The sequence below is a fragment of the Larimichthys crocea genome, chromosome XXIII (genome assembly GCF_000972845.2).
Source record: "Larimichthys crocea isolate SSNF chromosome XXIII, L_crocea_2.0, whole genome shotgun sequence".
Classification (NCBI taxonomy): domain Eukaryota; kingdom Metazoa; phylum Chordata; class Actinopteri; family Sciaenidae; genus Larimichthys; species Larimichthys crocea.
The window spans coordinates 12,333,564-12,349,676 of record NC_040033.1 but is presented as its reverse complement, the minus strand read 5'-3'; the positions used below and the strand labels follow the sequence as shown (position 1 = coordinate 12,349,676).

General features: G+C 41.6%; 1 protein-coding gene across 2 annotated transcripts in view; it reads right to left on the bottom strand.

The window, feature by feature from the left end:
• The window catches only part of sema5a (sema domain, seven thrombospondin repeats (type 1 and type 1-like), transmembrane domain (TM) and short cytoplasmic domain, (semaphorin) 5A), a 117,188-nt gene that overhangs the window by 21,160 nt on the left and 79,915 nt on the right, over positions 1-16,113 (bottom strand). For both annotated transcript variants that reach the window (XR_003461587.1, XM_027274323.1), the window contains exons 15-16: positions 11,789-11,936; positions 2,370-2,595 (exon numbers count right to left, since the gene is read on the bottom strand). Coding sequence is in view for 1 of the 2 variants with exons in the window: in XM_027274323.1 (XP_027130124.1) it covers positions 2,370-2,595; positions 11,789-11,936 (374 nt within the window). In the remaining variant the exon portion in view is untranslated. The remainder of the gene's footprint in view (positions 1-2,369; positions 2,596-11,788; positions 11,937-16,113) is intronic.

Sequence of the window (16,113 nt, the reverse complement as noted above, 5' to 3'; positions counted from 1 at the left end):
TTCGGTGCTCATCTTCTCAGAGGGATCTCAGCGTCCTTTGCCCCAGTAGAGGACATCAATACGCACCACCACTGTGGCAGTAATTATTCTGCAATGGCTGCCTGCTTTAAGCAGAGTTAACTGCTGTCCCAGGGGCTCAGGCACCCCATGCATCTATGAGAGGTGGATGGTGGGAGGAGGATATATTGGAAAAATGTCATGAACACACACACCGACACACACGCAGGCACACAAACAGACCCGCCCACAAAAACTGGCCAAAATGCACGTCAAGACGCGCCCCCAACACACACACACACACAAATACACAGGGCAGTTCTCCTCAGATGGATGGCAAGTTTGATAATGGTTGAAATAAAGAAGTGGATCACTGGAGTCCATCCTCTTTTTCGACAGTTATGACCTAAAACTCCTCCGAGAAGTGAATCATATTGAAGTCTGGAGATGAACAATCAACACGGGAAAAGAGGGAGAGTAGCACACAGAGGCCACGTACACCTCAATAGGTCTAGTTCTCGCCCAAGCTGTGCAGCACAACTGGAGATTTTAAAATAAAAGAACAAAGTGTTTTATATTCTGGACTCAAGTTTTTCCCCCTTGCACGTACACCAGTTGTGCTTTTTAGAGCCACACTTTTGAGTGAACCTGTTCTGATGTTGAAAAGAAATTTGTCTCACTGAGAATTAAAAAAACAAAACAATAAATACATTTTTGATTTAATAAAATTACACTTATATTCACATGGCCATACTTTAAAGCAATGCAGAGCAGCAATGCTGTTTGCACTGACGTTAATTACTTATCTAGTGAAATGCCAATAACCAACGAGAGGAGTCTAGTGCAATAACCGCTATAGCATCATGACAAATCACAGTTGCTGATAATCTTTGGCACTAATGAAGTCTCTGTCTATTAACAGGAAAATTATAACCTCCTCCGCCCAAAAAAGAGAGAGTCTAAATATAACCTGCAGCACTGCCGGTACATAATTTGCACCTCAGTGATCTGAGTTAACAGTGTTTCCAATTTTCCTGACGGCAGATTCGTGAAAAAACAACACCCCTGTTTGTACACTGGTTGTTGAAGAGGTTTGAAGCTCATACATCACTATCTGTAGCCTATGGGCTGCTTACATTCTACATCGCAGACTGACACATTGTCAAAAATGAGTGCTGAACCCTCAGCCTTTTCTTTTTTTAATTGTTAGATTGAACGACGAAACTAATCTGATGCCAACGCTTCTTGTGGCAGCCCTTAATGAAACACATAGTGTCTGTTACTTCCTCCCGCTAATCAGAAACAAGACAAACCCATTAAAGCTCGAGTCTTTGTTCGCTAATGTCGTGGATGTGTGGCTGTCACTACTCTTAAGTCTGCAGTCAGGTTTTCTCTGTGCCTGCCAGGGCTCATTTAAAAACCCTTCAGGAACATTTAAGCTTCAAAGTGTGAAAAGAACAACTTGTACCAGCGACAGCACTGGAGGAAAAACAGAGATTAATAATCAGAAATAAGGAGGAAGAGAGAGATCCAAAGAGGGAAAACTCCACTGATAGTGTACATAAAAGCTAAACAGCGTGTGAATGCTTCTGCGACAGACCACCCAGAGACACAGATTGACTTGAAGACCACCGCAAATTAACCAGGCGCTAACTCCAGAGCCTTAAAAAAAATCTGCTTTTCCTTCTGAGGAAAAGAGCAACACCATAAACAAACTTTAACTGCTGCATCCATATCCGAAGCCTCTTTGCTGTGGTGGTGTGGTGCCACCCCGCCTGTCTCCCCTTTAATATGGATCCTTCTACTTGACAACATAAACAACTTGTCAATTAGCGGCCTGTTTGTACAGACGTTTACAGCATTTAATTCACCAGGGGTGTGGTTGACTCTGGTGCACCGACTCAGGCAGAGGGGAATAACTGGATTGATGGATAAAGAGTGCGTGTTTGTGTTTCTTTGCAAGACTATAATTTGAGTTTGAGCATTTGCGTCTATGTGTGTGCCTGTCTTTGTGAAAGATAGTGCGGAAATGAGTTGTAAACTGCTGATCGACTTTGTGGGTTGGAAGTTCATTAACACAGCTGTTGCTTTGATCCGCTGATAAAGTCAAAGAAAGACGGGACACGAGGGCTGATTAAGATCCCCCTCCTTTAACTTTTTCAGGGCAAAGAGAGGAGAAAAGTTTAAAGACGCACGAAAGAAACATCTAATGAACAACAGACACACACAGACAGGGCGAATGGCTTGAGGCGAGGAGGCCAATAACTAGCCTGCAGAGACAGAGAAAGCCAGTTGGAGGGAGATAACACAGAAACATCCAGAGGCTGAGATAGCTGGAAAAAGTCCATCAGTCTTTTCCACTCTGCACTCACCGTCAGTGGAGCAGCCGGTTGATCCGTCGCTGGAGCAGTAACGCATCTCGATCCTCTGCCTTCCCACTTCTAGCAGGCTCGCATCCGGTATGCGAGCTTTGCAAGTGTAGCGGAATCGTTGCTCATAGTGGCCGCCGTTGTCTGAGATGTTGACGGGCGTCCAGGGAGTCCAGGGAGTGGTCTTCTTCAGGTCGGGACATGGCAGGGTGTTGCACGACTGGTACTCCTGCAATCACACAGGTGGAAAACATTTTTACTGCGTTTAGTGTTATTTCATGGCAAGCAGGCAGGTGATTGTGCCACGTCTAAGCGTAGGGAGAGATAATCACAAATCATTAAAAACAATAATTAAGCGTGGCAGGCTGAGACAGAAATTCTTGGTGTGCTTCCCAAGCATCATAATGGACAGGACAATGGCTTTTGAAAGTCTTTTCAGTGACTAATGTAAAATTAAACAGCTTATTTTAGGAGGAAATAAACAGCCTTTCATTGTCATTCATCCTTGAAATTCTCTTGATTCCTATTCTGGCTGGTTTACTGTATTGTATGTTGCCAGATCCAGTTCTACTCACCCCTCAAAACATACCTTAGATACAAACCAACCAACCAAGCCAGGACACAACATAGTCCGCCAGTCACCTTGCACGCACTGGCTAAGAATGCATTCCCATTAGACTGCTTGCTGAACATGGCAAGAGGCAAACAAGCCAGGCAGAAAAGGTCATTGATCAAGTTTAATTTATAGCCCAGGGGAAAAGGTGTGAGAAAGAAGGGGGATGGGCTGGTAGAGACACTGATGGAGAAATACGGGAAAGTAAAAAAAAAAAAAAAAAAAAAGTAATAATGGCAACTCTTTCTCCCATCTGCATTTCGATTTGAGAGCTGGGCAGTAAAAATGAAAAACACAGCACTGAAGCTCCAACAGCATGATATGTGACTCTCATTCAGAAGTCTCATAAGTATATATTTTGCCTCCACTTCTCTCAGCCAACTTCTATTTGGGCTAGCAGTTGAGATAAAAAAAAAAAAAGTCTGCTCCTTCTGTGGTGCCATATATGATGATATGACTCAGGATGATAATAGGTGGGTAATAGGCAGTCCTGACCCCTTTTGCGCCTGGCTAAATAAATAAGAATCCAGAGGTAGTGATACGTCTGGAGAAAATGACACCGCGGAAGAGGAGGTGAAATGGCTGCTATTTTCCCTCACACTTGTTTATTTATGCTGAATAGCCCTTGAGTGACTGCCAGACCTTGACAAAATAAGATAAGAGTTCCTTTCTGCACATCCGTCAGCCTGTCACATGGGATAGGCTGACAGGTCAGCCGAGGAGAGGAGCACAATAGCGTGCAGGTCTATTTTTCACCATCTTACCTCGTCTTTTATGCTCTCTCCTGGTCTCACTTTCCATCCATCTACCTACCTTTATATTTCTTTCAGTGTCTTTTTCACACACTGTTCATAATTCGCTTTGTGTCAGCTTTCTTTCTCCCTCTCCTTGTTTCTTTTCTCTCTCTACCTCCGCTTCATCTCTCTCTGTCTCTCCCTATACACTCTCGTCTCTTTCTCCTCACTCGCCTCTCTTCCCTGGGGTACCAAGGTTAAAAACACAGGGAGGATTTAGATTCTGTTAGGGCCCCGTGATGAATGAGGGTGTCACCTCCACCGCACTTCCTGCCTCCCTCCATCTAGCGCAGTAATCATCTCCAGACATTAATATTTAACATCATCACGCATCACAGACCGGCCCACAATCTGTGGTTATCAGCCAATAACAAAAAGGATGAAAAAAAAAAAAAAAGTCCACCTCAGCGTCTCGCCGCCGCCTAAAGCGACAGCAACACATGGCATGAATGAAGGGGAAAAGGCAAACGATCTGCGGGTGTTTGTTGTGTGAGTTGTTGATGGTGGCCAAACACAGTAAATATTTAATGAGGCTTGTCTGGTAAGCGTTTTTTCCTGTACTCTCTTAGGATTAGTGTCGATGCAGAGGGCTAAGGAGATAATTACTGGGTTTAAAGCAGAACCTCATTCAAGGTCTCTGAAGGCATTCACGTCTACTACAGCAGTGGGCAGCAGAAAAGTGAGGCCGTCAGTGTGTATATGTAGCAAAGATGTCACATTGACTGAGCAGACATCAGATTCTGTGTTGCTTGTTAAGAGGACTCACACCCGTACACAGGAACTTTACATAAATAATTAAGTAGGTTTATTTTTTGCTTCTTCTTTTGTTGTAAACTTCTGGAAACTTTTGACTTCTTCTCCAGGCATCACTAGAAACTCTTCAGCAGCAAAACCATTGTTTTCTTATGACACGGCGCCCCAGGTGTTTACTCCTCTCTTGTGGCATGTTTTACTACTTGGTAGATGTGATAGGGACGACTTTTCTCAGTGAATCATACAGTATGAAGCAGATCTGTGTGTGCAAGCAGTTAAAGTCTTTTAACTACTAGTTAAAGGCCTGCCAGTAGCTGATGGTTTAAAGGTGCACCAGCTGTTTCGCCAGACATGCTCGGCCAAAGTGTTTTTGAAGCAGCTGTGCCTGTAGCGGTGTGTTTCTGTCTAATTCGCCCCAAAGGATTTAATATGGGCTGACAAACAGATATTATCTGATTTTAACACTCAAAAAAGGGTTGGTAACTACTGCTACTACTACTACTAAGGTCTATGGTGGAATCGTAGGGATTGGAATTTGTAAAAAAACACTTTTCAATCCAGTAGAGTGCAGTTTGTTTGATGAACGATGAATGTCTGAGTCCTACATGAAAACAGATTTATTTTAAAGTGCAATGAAAGATGTTAACTATATCCTGCGGTTAATTGCTTTCCATTGGAAATGCGTCAGGATTGAGATAAGCACGGCAACAATGAGTTCATACAACTAAGAAATAGCTGTTCAGTGAGCACCATGGAAATTTTAATTTGATATTTGCATGAGCCTGTGCCTTACTTATTCATTTATGTGGCAGGGAACAAGCAATTGTTGAAAACTATGTGTTTGATGAGAATTTGTTTGCTGTTGACTTTTATTTTGAGAATTCAATAAAAGTAGCTGAATAATAATAATAATAAATAATACTGGTAGCAATGCTAATAAAGTAGTATGTTGAAGATATAGTGGTGGTCCCCACTATCATCCCCTGTACCACCTGGTGGTCCATGATATGAAAGAGAGGCTGAAGACCCCTGCTGTTAACTACGACATCCAATAACACATGTCGAAGGGCAGTGGACAGTTTATTATCTTTCCTGCACAAAAGAGTCCTTGTTATATTGAACGCACATGAATAAAAAAAAATATCTGATATAATAGCTTCTTGCTTAGAGTGCCAATTTTTATGGTGCTTGAATAATGCATTATAACTTGAGAACCTGAGGATGTGAAATAAATCAGTATAGCTCTGTCCATAAAAAATCCTTCACCCAAACACACACATACACCCATAAGCAAATGACATTCACTGAGTCAGAGCGATGAATAGGTGATCTTGGGCATACATTACATGTCGACCATCTAAATGTGCTTCTGAACAGAGAGACTGTTGAATTAAACTTTGATTCGAACATGGAGATAAAAACGAGCTGATCAAAAATGAACTACATAAATGTCTCACCCCATTCTTTCAATGAATGAAAGTAATAAAACTACAAGAACACAACAACAACAAGAAAAAAAAAACAGTAAATAATTCCTCCGCCCTTCACTCAGCCATACTTGCAATCTCAATTTCAGAGAAATTAACCGAAAGTGAAAACATGGCGGAAAGCAGTCGAACGTGACAAGTGGCATGTGGAACACAAAATTGGATTCAATTAGTCCGCTGATTTCGACTCACATCCTCGTCCCTCACCCCCTCCGGCGTGAGTGGTGATACACATTATAGGCAAATGGAGACCAGCGATTTTATGCTGTGCAACACCTTTAACAGGCAGCTGCTCAGAGGCGGGCGGCAACTGTAATGTGTTTTTGGCTGGAGCTCAGAAGAGCTGGGTGGGAGAACGCCTGATAGCATCTTTACTGCCTCACACAAACAAGCCGCCTGGTTGGTCAGTATGGAAACGGTTGTGGTCTGTGTGTGTGTGTGTGTGTATGTGTGTGTGTGTTTGAGCGTGTACGCCTGTGTCAAGTTGACTAAAAAGTGAAAGTTTGACTTAAGGCTGGCACTTTGGCGATGATGTGTGTGTGTGTGTGAAGCGCGTGCATGTTTATAAGTTTATGCACGGCTGAGTTATGGATTCAGGCAGCTCCTATCTCAGTCCGTCTCCATCCACAGACCTTTTCTGCTTATTTATTTTTTTTTAGGTGTTATAGGCTGAGGGGATACAAGTTGAGGAGGAGGAAGAGCTAAAAAGAAAGAGAGAGAGTGTGTGTGTGTGTGTGTCAGTATAGTATCTGAGTGCTGGGGGAGTATAAACCCTCAGCCTCTCTTCTTATTTTTACTGAAGAATGTATGAATGCAGAGTGGAGAAAGAATTACACTGTGTGTCTTTACTACTGTGTGTGTGTTTGGAGGGAGTACAGAGTGTGGATGTGTGTAGGTACAAAAGGCTCTCTGTGGTGTCTGGCCAGTTGTGGGAGGTGAATAATAAGGAGTCGTGCCTCTCCAGCCTCCTACCATCATTACACTCATTACACTTCTTATTGGATCGGGAGAACTGTGAGTGTGTACGAGAGAGAAGGTGAGAGTGTGAGAAAAGCATGTGTGTTAGTGCATATAACTACACACACACACACTAGCACCAGACATTTAAGTGAACGGTCCAGATGTGAGATGTGAGAGTGACTAATCCACTCCAGTGCCTACATCTTTATCTATTGTGGTCGCGTCTAGAGAGAAGGGAGCCCTAATGTTCCTCAAGTCTGTGTGACACATCAGTTCAATTAGCAGTACCAACCACAACACACTTTGTCAAACACTGACTTCTCTCTCTCTCTCCTTCTCCACACCAGCCTGACTCCATAATGAAGCCTGCTGTCGGCCAGGAGTGGGTCTCCTGGCTACACTGCACATACACACACACACACCGACTAATACTCAACAATACAAAAAGGCACAAGTGTGTTCACACATCAGTCTGCCTCCACGAACACTGGGTACTTAACTTTCATATCACAGCCTGGTTTGCACTTCTGAATTTATCGCAGGTAAATAGAGCAGCTCTCAGTGTCATTAAGCAGCTTTGTGCATCGTAAGTTCCGCCTGGCCCATATTTGACTTAGTTAAGTCTCGGTGGGAGAGTCAAGGTGTGCAGTTCAACGGAGAAGAATGGTCCTTTTGATCACTGGATGTGAGAGATATTTGATGTACTTTATGGTATAAAGCACAAAGAAGACACGTCTGAAGAAGGTGTTCTTTCATCTAATACAAGTAATTAAAAGAGACACCGTTTCAATTTCTCTCTTGTATAATGTAATATATAACTATTTACCAGTGCGTAGTATGTGCTTATTGGTATTAAATATGCAAAACATTTGAGAAAAGATACTTCCAACATCAAATATCAGATAACAAAATAGTGTATAAACAGATCTGTTGGTGGACGAAGTCTTCAGATCCTTCAAGTAAAAGTACTAATACCACACTCACACAGCACTACTTGTCAAAGTCCTGCATTAAAAGTCTTACTTTAAAAATATGTGGACATACACATCGCTCATTTTATGGTAACAAAACAGAGCGATTGTCTTTTTTGCCTATTGTTTTTGGTGATTATACACTAATTAAAACATTTCTGCCAATCTTCCTAAATGTAACATACTAGATCTTTCAAGGATGGAAAAGTACTCATTGTGTAAATAGGTCAGTATTTTACTATAATACAGTATATGATGTTTTTTCATGAGACTAGAACAGTAACATTTTAATTTTGGCATCGGAAATAAAATTTGGGATTTAATAGAATAATAAAAAAGGAAACACTGGCTTTGAAACATATTGTTGTTTTGAAAATGAAAAAAAGTTCTCCTAGAAATAATAAAATAAAAACATTTTGTGTGTCTTTTTACAGTGACTTTTCCTTCAGTCAGAACAAACAGATGAATGAGCATGCTGAAGATAAACCTAAAAGTAATCAGCAAGCAGAGATTCTGACTAAAAGTTTACTGTTACTGTTCACCGTGACTGACATTATGTGGGTTGAACAAATCTGTCGAAGGTTGTTCTCTTCGAACTAAGATTACTGCACCATCATGAATCATAAAGAGACAAATAGATGTCGTTTTATGCTTACGAACAATGATTCAGCCCTAATCAACTTGTCATTAACTTCTCATTCAGTCTTAATAAAAAGCATGTGGGTTTCAACATGGTGAATAAGCTGCATCAAAAGGATGGTACAAATACTCTCCTTCCTTCTAAATGTTTGATATTTAATAACATGTTTTTTTTTCAGAAAGCCTATTCTTTAATGGATAATGACTCATCACTTCATTTATTTCAAACATGTTTTTCTTCCAATTCATCCAAGGTTGCCAGACGGAGCTCATGTACTCCTTTTTTATTTTTTAGCTGTATTTTGAGTCACCGCACAGGAGAAGATAGGGTTAAGTACTGTACTCGTCGTACAGTACATCACTGCCGAGCCACCGGAGCCTCGCTTGTTTATTTCCAGCCCAGATTTTGCTAGCTCCTCTGGGGATTCAAACCTGTAATGCAGATACAGTGAAACGAGAGAGACGAAGCAGCGCTGCATGGACCAGGGCTCAGACTGATGAAGTTGCAGTCATGTGGCCTTTTGCATCAGCAAAATGAGGCACTGAGCACCTCCGGACTAAATACTTCCACGATGATAAGACTGCTGAGGCTTAGGGCAATGACACACCGGGCAACATTAGGGCAGGTTTGATGGAAATTAAGCACCTAGGGAGTTTGTTCTTTTAATTGTGCACGCGGCAACATTTAGTTTTTGGGGTTACAGGGTTGCAAAGTCAGTAGAGACGCTTTTGTTTAAACTGAAGTGTCCTTGACCTGAATCCCTACATGCTTCGCTTGAGCTATTCTGTATCTGACTCTGGGCTGAGCTCCCTGTGGTGCAGTTATGAGCGTAGAAAATTTTGCTTTTGAGATCAATAGAGAATCACGAAAAGAAACAATTGAATAGATTTTTTTCGCTTTACAGCATGTTATGTATTGAGTGTTGACCTGAAACTGGTATTACCAACTTCTTTGGTCCAACTTTCTATACTTTTCAAAATAAGTTCCAAAAAGCCTGACATCTTTGTAAAACACCAAGCAGATGTTAGCTCGCCGCTCTTGATTAATGTCTGACAAACGCCTGGAGCTGACCACGGGTGGTTGCAGTGATCCTGACAGGTAAACATGAGTGTATCCACGAATGCACCAAAAGATGTGTTCGTGTTTTCAGGTCTCAGTAGGGTGCCTGATTTAAAAAAGTAGCTGCGATGACGGAAGCTGCCGTATGTGTGTGTGTGTGTGTGTGTGTGTGTGTGTGTGTGGTCTCCTTCTGTTTAATTAAACGTGGATCTGTCCAGGGGAAGAGAACACAGACAGATGGCACATAAAAAACTGAACTCCATCACACTTTTCACTGTTTTTGGGTGGGTCCTTGATGAAATTAAAAGAACACATTCTCCGTCATCCTTGATCTTCAAGTGATGAATGCAAAGTTTATTGGAAAGGTGCATAGTGTTCCAAACACTGTTTTCTGTCTTGAACACTCAAGCTTCACTTCTTAGGGGCTTTAAGTGCAATGAAGCAATTCTTATATATTAACAGCTGTGTCATTAAGCGCCTTATCGGATTGCAAATGAAAGGCAGCAAATGTTTCTTTCATCGGAGTAAATACGCAGCTATAATACAAGTCAGCCAAGCTGTCCAAATAAAGTCCACACTGGGAAAGAGAAGGTGTCTGTGAAATCTGCATGTAATTACAAGTCTGGTGGCTGAGATGGCCCCAATTAAGTCCATGTCGCCATGCTTGAAGACGGAGGAGCCGATGAGAAAACAAAACAAAACAAAGTAAAGAAAAGGGAGTGGGTGAAACAAACAGAGAGAGCGTTTATACAAGATGCTCTTTTGACCTTTCCCACTGACCCAGCTCAGCTCGCTCTAGTATGTCACTTCCCTGTCTGTAATCACAGATCTGTCCCCTCAGCTGACACCAATAAAATCTCCCGCTCAGTGAGCCCAAACCCATCTCCAAACATCAAAAATATCCACACCTACAGACAGCCGAAGACAGGCTTTCCACTTTTGGAAACAGCGCTGACGAGCTACTCAGATTCCCTTGTGCTCGTCGTCGCTTTACTTTACTGAACAGAGTTCCTCCAGGAATGCCACTGCATTCCCAGGATGCTTGAGTGAGGATAATGGTCACTGTGCAATGACAGAAATACGACAGCTGCCGTCCGATGGGAATGTGAGTGTATGTGTGTGAGAGGGAAAGTGGGTAGGTACACGTAGCAGCAGATGATATAGTGTGAGTGCTTAATTGTGACTTAATGGGAGGTCAGTCTTTTCATTTGGCCGTTCTGCAGCTACTAATGTGTCATGGGCAATTATCAGATACTATGTATGCTCTTGAGGTTACAGGGTCTTGTGTGGGATGTTTCATAACGCTGGCAGTGTTACAACAGGCCATTACACAACCTGTGGGATGTGCTTTTTCAGCTAAATGCGATTTGGGTCGTTGAATGCTTTTTCAGCGTTGGGAATAAATTTGATTTTATATACAGTATTTTAAACACATTTCACCCCTTTAATATGATAGTATCCAATCATTTATTCCACATACACTTCCACGGAGACACAATTAATGCAAATATCAAAGATGTGGCATGTGTGCAAAATCCTGATTATAACCCTGAATCGAAACCAGCCAGCGCCTTTTCCCTAAATCATCCCAAACTCAGATTTTCTCTCAAATAGGAGAAAAACAAACAAACCAAAAAACACACTTCTATCCATCCAAAAGACCCTGACCCATATTCTTTAATCCATTTGCAAGAGGGACATGAGAAGCTACAGCTATCATGTTCATTCTCTCTTATTTTTATCAGCACTGTGGCTGAGGGTGTGTGAGTGTGTGTGAAAATAGCAACAGAAATAACACGAGCATCACATAATTCTGTCAACACGAAGAACCCGCATATTTCAACATTTCCTTGCATCAGCCTTGCTTTGGAGAAAGCTTTGTGGCAGAAAATAAGCCTATTCATATGTGGAGTGATTACTGCATATGTGTGTGTGTGTGGTATTAAATAGGTCTTGGTAATAAATCTGATGGCTGCTGCCACTGTATAAATATAGCCAGGGGATTTGGTCGTGTTAGATGTTCCAATTTCATCACCACTTACTGTTTATTGCATCAAATGACTCAGTTCCTAAACAATGAATAGACAGAGTGAAAAATGGATAGAAAGATGGTGCCTGTGAGAGCTTTTGTTTAGTGTGACATACCTGACCACACCCTGGACAGTCGTTGCCGTTCTCACAGGTTCTGCGTCGTGATTGGATGCCTCCACCACAAGGCACGGTGCAGCGTTCCCATGCCGACCAAGCCGACCAGTAAACGTGCGGTGGGCAGGGCAGGTGTTCATTACAATACCTGGGAAAGATGAGAAAAGTCAGCAGGCAGCAGACTATAATGTAGTTGTATTGTTTAATAATTTGTCAATATTTTCAGGGACTCCAAAATTTGAAATGGAGAATAATCAGTGGCAATATTGTAAAACACGGCCGTAATAATCTAAAATATGTTTTCATGGGAGAATTTCTGACAAATACTGTACATTATTTATGCTTGATATGACCTTAAACCACAGTGGTATAAACAAAACAAATAAAAACAATCAAAGAAGGTTATTCAAAGATGATGAGAGAGCTGTTTGCAATTTATTCCAATATAAAGGAGAGCAGTAACGGTCATACTGTATACCTACCAAGACTAGTGCGTAGCCATATGGGAAATCTAAGGTTACGCCTTTGTGAATTAATTTTTTTGGCCACTTGGGGGCAGTGCAACAAGCCGTAAACACAATATTGACATATTATCACATCTCAAAGATTTAGGGAGGAAGGTGTTACACATCAACGTGAAACATGGAGCAACATTAACATTTATTTTGGGTTGTGTTTCTGACCATTTGATAAATGTAAATCTAGTTCGCTCTCTTTTCACCAAATCCTGAAGGAAATACATGGCTCTATAGCTGCAAAATGTTCATCAGCTAGTCAGTGAGTGAGTCGTGAGAGAAAACCAAAACATTCCTGAAAATCAAAACAATGAGCCTAAAGACACTAAAACTGCACTAAAAAACTCAGAAGTGATGGTAACTGTAGAGCCAGAAGTTAATTATATGTGGATTTGTGATTACAAGTGATCCCTTTCACATTACACAAACTCATCTTATCCATTGTAATTATAAAAGAAATGATGAATGTAGCTTCAATTACTGTAATTACTGGTTCATGTACTGTAGTTACAAGAGTCAAATGAGGTAGTTTGCAACCTTCAACAATAAGCTTAACTCATACTAGGTACGTACAACTGGATCACGACCTCCTCTTTTTTTAGTTGTCTGTGGAAAATGGAATAACAACTTTATCTCAGAGAGCACTAAAACTATTTGTGAAGGGCACTGAAGACGTCACCACATTTCTTATAGTTTGCCAATGAATTGAAATAGGTACAAGGAGTTCATACCACAAGACAGGGATGTCTGAAGGCGTGTAAACTTCACTTAAAACAAACTTTAACAAACCCCAGCAGGTCTCTCTGATGTGGCGATGAAGTGCAGAAAGCACGGTGAGTGCTACAAACCAGAACATCTGATTGACTCATGCCACTCGAGACAGGTCGGTGCTATATTCCTGTGTGTGGCGTAATGGCCGGTTGCATGAAAGCACATCTAAGAACATTACATCTCAGATCTTAATGAACGTGCATATGCATTTTGCATAATTCATTGACACAGCCTATTAAAAAAGCCACAAAGATGCATGCATCATCTCTAATTACATCGTTTTACAAGACAGGATTACTGCTATGTCTGAAATACTTAATTACTCAGTCCCCATTATACAATAACGACAGAAGACTGCCAGGCTTATTAGAGCCATATAATTTATTTTATAACTTTTACGCATCCTATAAAATAGCTTTTATTGCTATTTTGTTGTGTTTTGGCACATGGCTGCCTTTTGAGGAAAACTGAGTCTTCTTGTGCTAAAATAGCTTTAACTGTATACCCTTCCTCCAGAGGCTCAGGCTGGATATTTCCATTGTGCTATTCCCCCAAACTCTATTTTTTTTTTTTGTTCATGGCAAATCAAAAGCTCCACTCTGCGTACTATGGTTGTAAGAATCCTTAGAGCAGAATGTTCTTTTACACTTCTACTAATCGGCACGCTTGTAGTGGGATGATACAGTGGGGAAGAAAAGCATGGAGAAGTGAGGAAGAAGAGTGTGGATTTCAATCTCACGCAAGCCTGAAAGACGGAGAAAGACACACACACACACACACACACACACTTTTGCACATAGGCTTGTATGCAGATGCCAAATACCCCTGCTGCACCGCAGCACAATGAAAAACTGCTGCGATCAATATGAAGCAGATTTAAAGCTTCAAAATCTTCATCATACACGCTTTAATCATTTCAGATAACTCAGAAGCTTGAGTCCATCTTATCCTCTTCCCTTCTCCTAAAAAAGACGCGCGCACACACGCAGAGCTGATCGGACTAAAACGCTGCTAATTACTCGCTATAGGCTGAGTAAGCATTGTGGACGTTGTCAGTATGCTCAGGGAAATACCAACAGAAGGTTCATAAATGCAGGCATTAACCAGCCAGATTTAAGCCCATAGCGCTGCTGTGCACAATTGGTTTCAGAACATTTGCTTTATCTTTAAAAGCTCTGCCTGCTGCAAACAATCAGGGCCAAACGTATGGGAAGCCTGTTGGCTAAAACACGCACAAAAAAGAGGTGAGTAGGTTTAGTTTTTGAAGATTTTTTGTTTTTGTTCTTGTACATATGTGCGCCTGTGTACATATGAGCTCACGCCATATGCATGCATGTTTGAACATAAGTCTGGAGCATTAATCTGAACAGAACACTCGAGGCAACATGGGGAAGAACAAAGTGAGTGTTAAGGCTTATTGTAGCTGCCTAACACCTCTGAATGGAGGCCTGCGCCCTATAAAATAAAAGCCTTTCACGGCATTAAAAGAATCGTTCAGTGAGCGAAAGCTGATAAAGTGCCAGTGCTTTTCATGCTATGTGGATTAAAGCTTGTACAGAAGACTTTACCTATTTCACACATGGGTAACTATAAACAACAGATGTGGTGAAAGTTTTTTGGACACTGTTACACGGGTTGAACATCCAACGAGAACTTTTTTTTCCAGTTTTTCAAAGCATCGCTGATATGTCTGACACACCTGGATATTCTCATATTGAACACACACCACATTTTCAAGCATCTCTACCCTATCCCTTTCTCCCGTAGGCACATTCAAATTGACACAGCATAATTCATCTGTTAACACGTTTTCTCTATCTATCTCTCTGCCTCACTGTTTATCTGTCTGTCTCTCTATCTGTCTCTCTCTCACCAGAGCACACACATTTATATATCCACACAAAGGCTCCTCTCCTCTCACTTCTCCTTTACAAAGATCTTTTTCCAGCCCTCACAGCTGGCCCCTATCTGGCCTGAGGTGTTTTAAATAGCTGAACAGAGCGAGTACTGAGAGCAGGAAGGAGAGATGAAACAAAGGAGATTAAAGCTCAGAGAAAGAAGAAGAGAGGGGGTGGCAAAAATCTGCTTCTAGGCCTCCTGTGGTCTTCAGTGCCAGCCAGCGTTTTTTTGCTGTGGGTTTTCGTGAGTAACTGGACTGCAGCGGCCACTCCATATATTTACCTCAGAGCTCCGGGTGGAGCAGTCCTTGAGAAAAGGACTGCTCCACCAGGAGCATCAGTGAGTAAGAAAAGGAGGGTGGGAGGTTAGATGAGGGAGAAAGGAAATGAAAAAGTGCAGAAAAAGGAGAGAAAAAAAGGATCTAATATAAGGTTCATCCTTGAATGTCGTATCCAATTACTTGTCCATCGCAATGCTGTTTCTGTTGCCATGGTAACAGTTGGTAACAATTTATTTCTCCCTTTTCCTCCCCTGTACCCTCTGAACTGTATTTATTTGCACCTTTTCTGCTTCCACCTCTGGTTAACGACAGGAGTTGGATGAAAAACATCAGCACAATGCCTCGCTGGGTAACCCAGACACTTAGCACACAGATGAAGAAACCCTAGTCTCTATTAAGAGGGAATTGATATAATGTAATATAGCCACACATCTAATATTCAAACGCCACAGAAGCTGTCAGAAGGTTTTCCTCAGTCGGATTTGGCAAACTAAAGTTTGAGTTAACCAGAGCAAATTGATAGACATGCAAAACTTCTTTGAGCTCTTGACCTTGTCTACCTGGGCTGCTTTGTATTTCACTTTGTACTTCTTAACATTCCCTTTCCTTGAAAAACTGATTTTTTTTTTCAGGCCTGGAAAGGTTGCTTAGAAACCACACAAACATCTTTAAAAAGGCGATTATTCTACGCCAAAGCCTCCAAAGCTTCAAAACGCAGGCTCTGTCTGTGTGTGAGAGCCAGATAATTACCCAGGCACAGGCCTATCCCACTCATTCCTTAATTGGCTGTCAGAAAGTTGGACAGAAGTGAGACAAAAAAAAAAAAAAAAAAAAAAAGAAAAAGTCACAGTCAAAGTCAT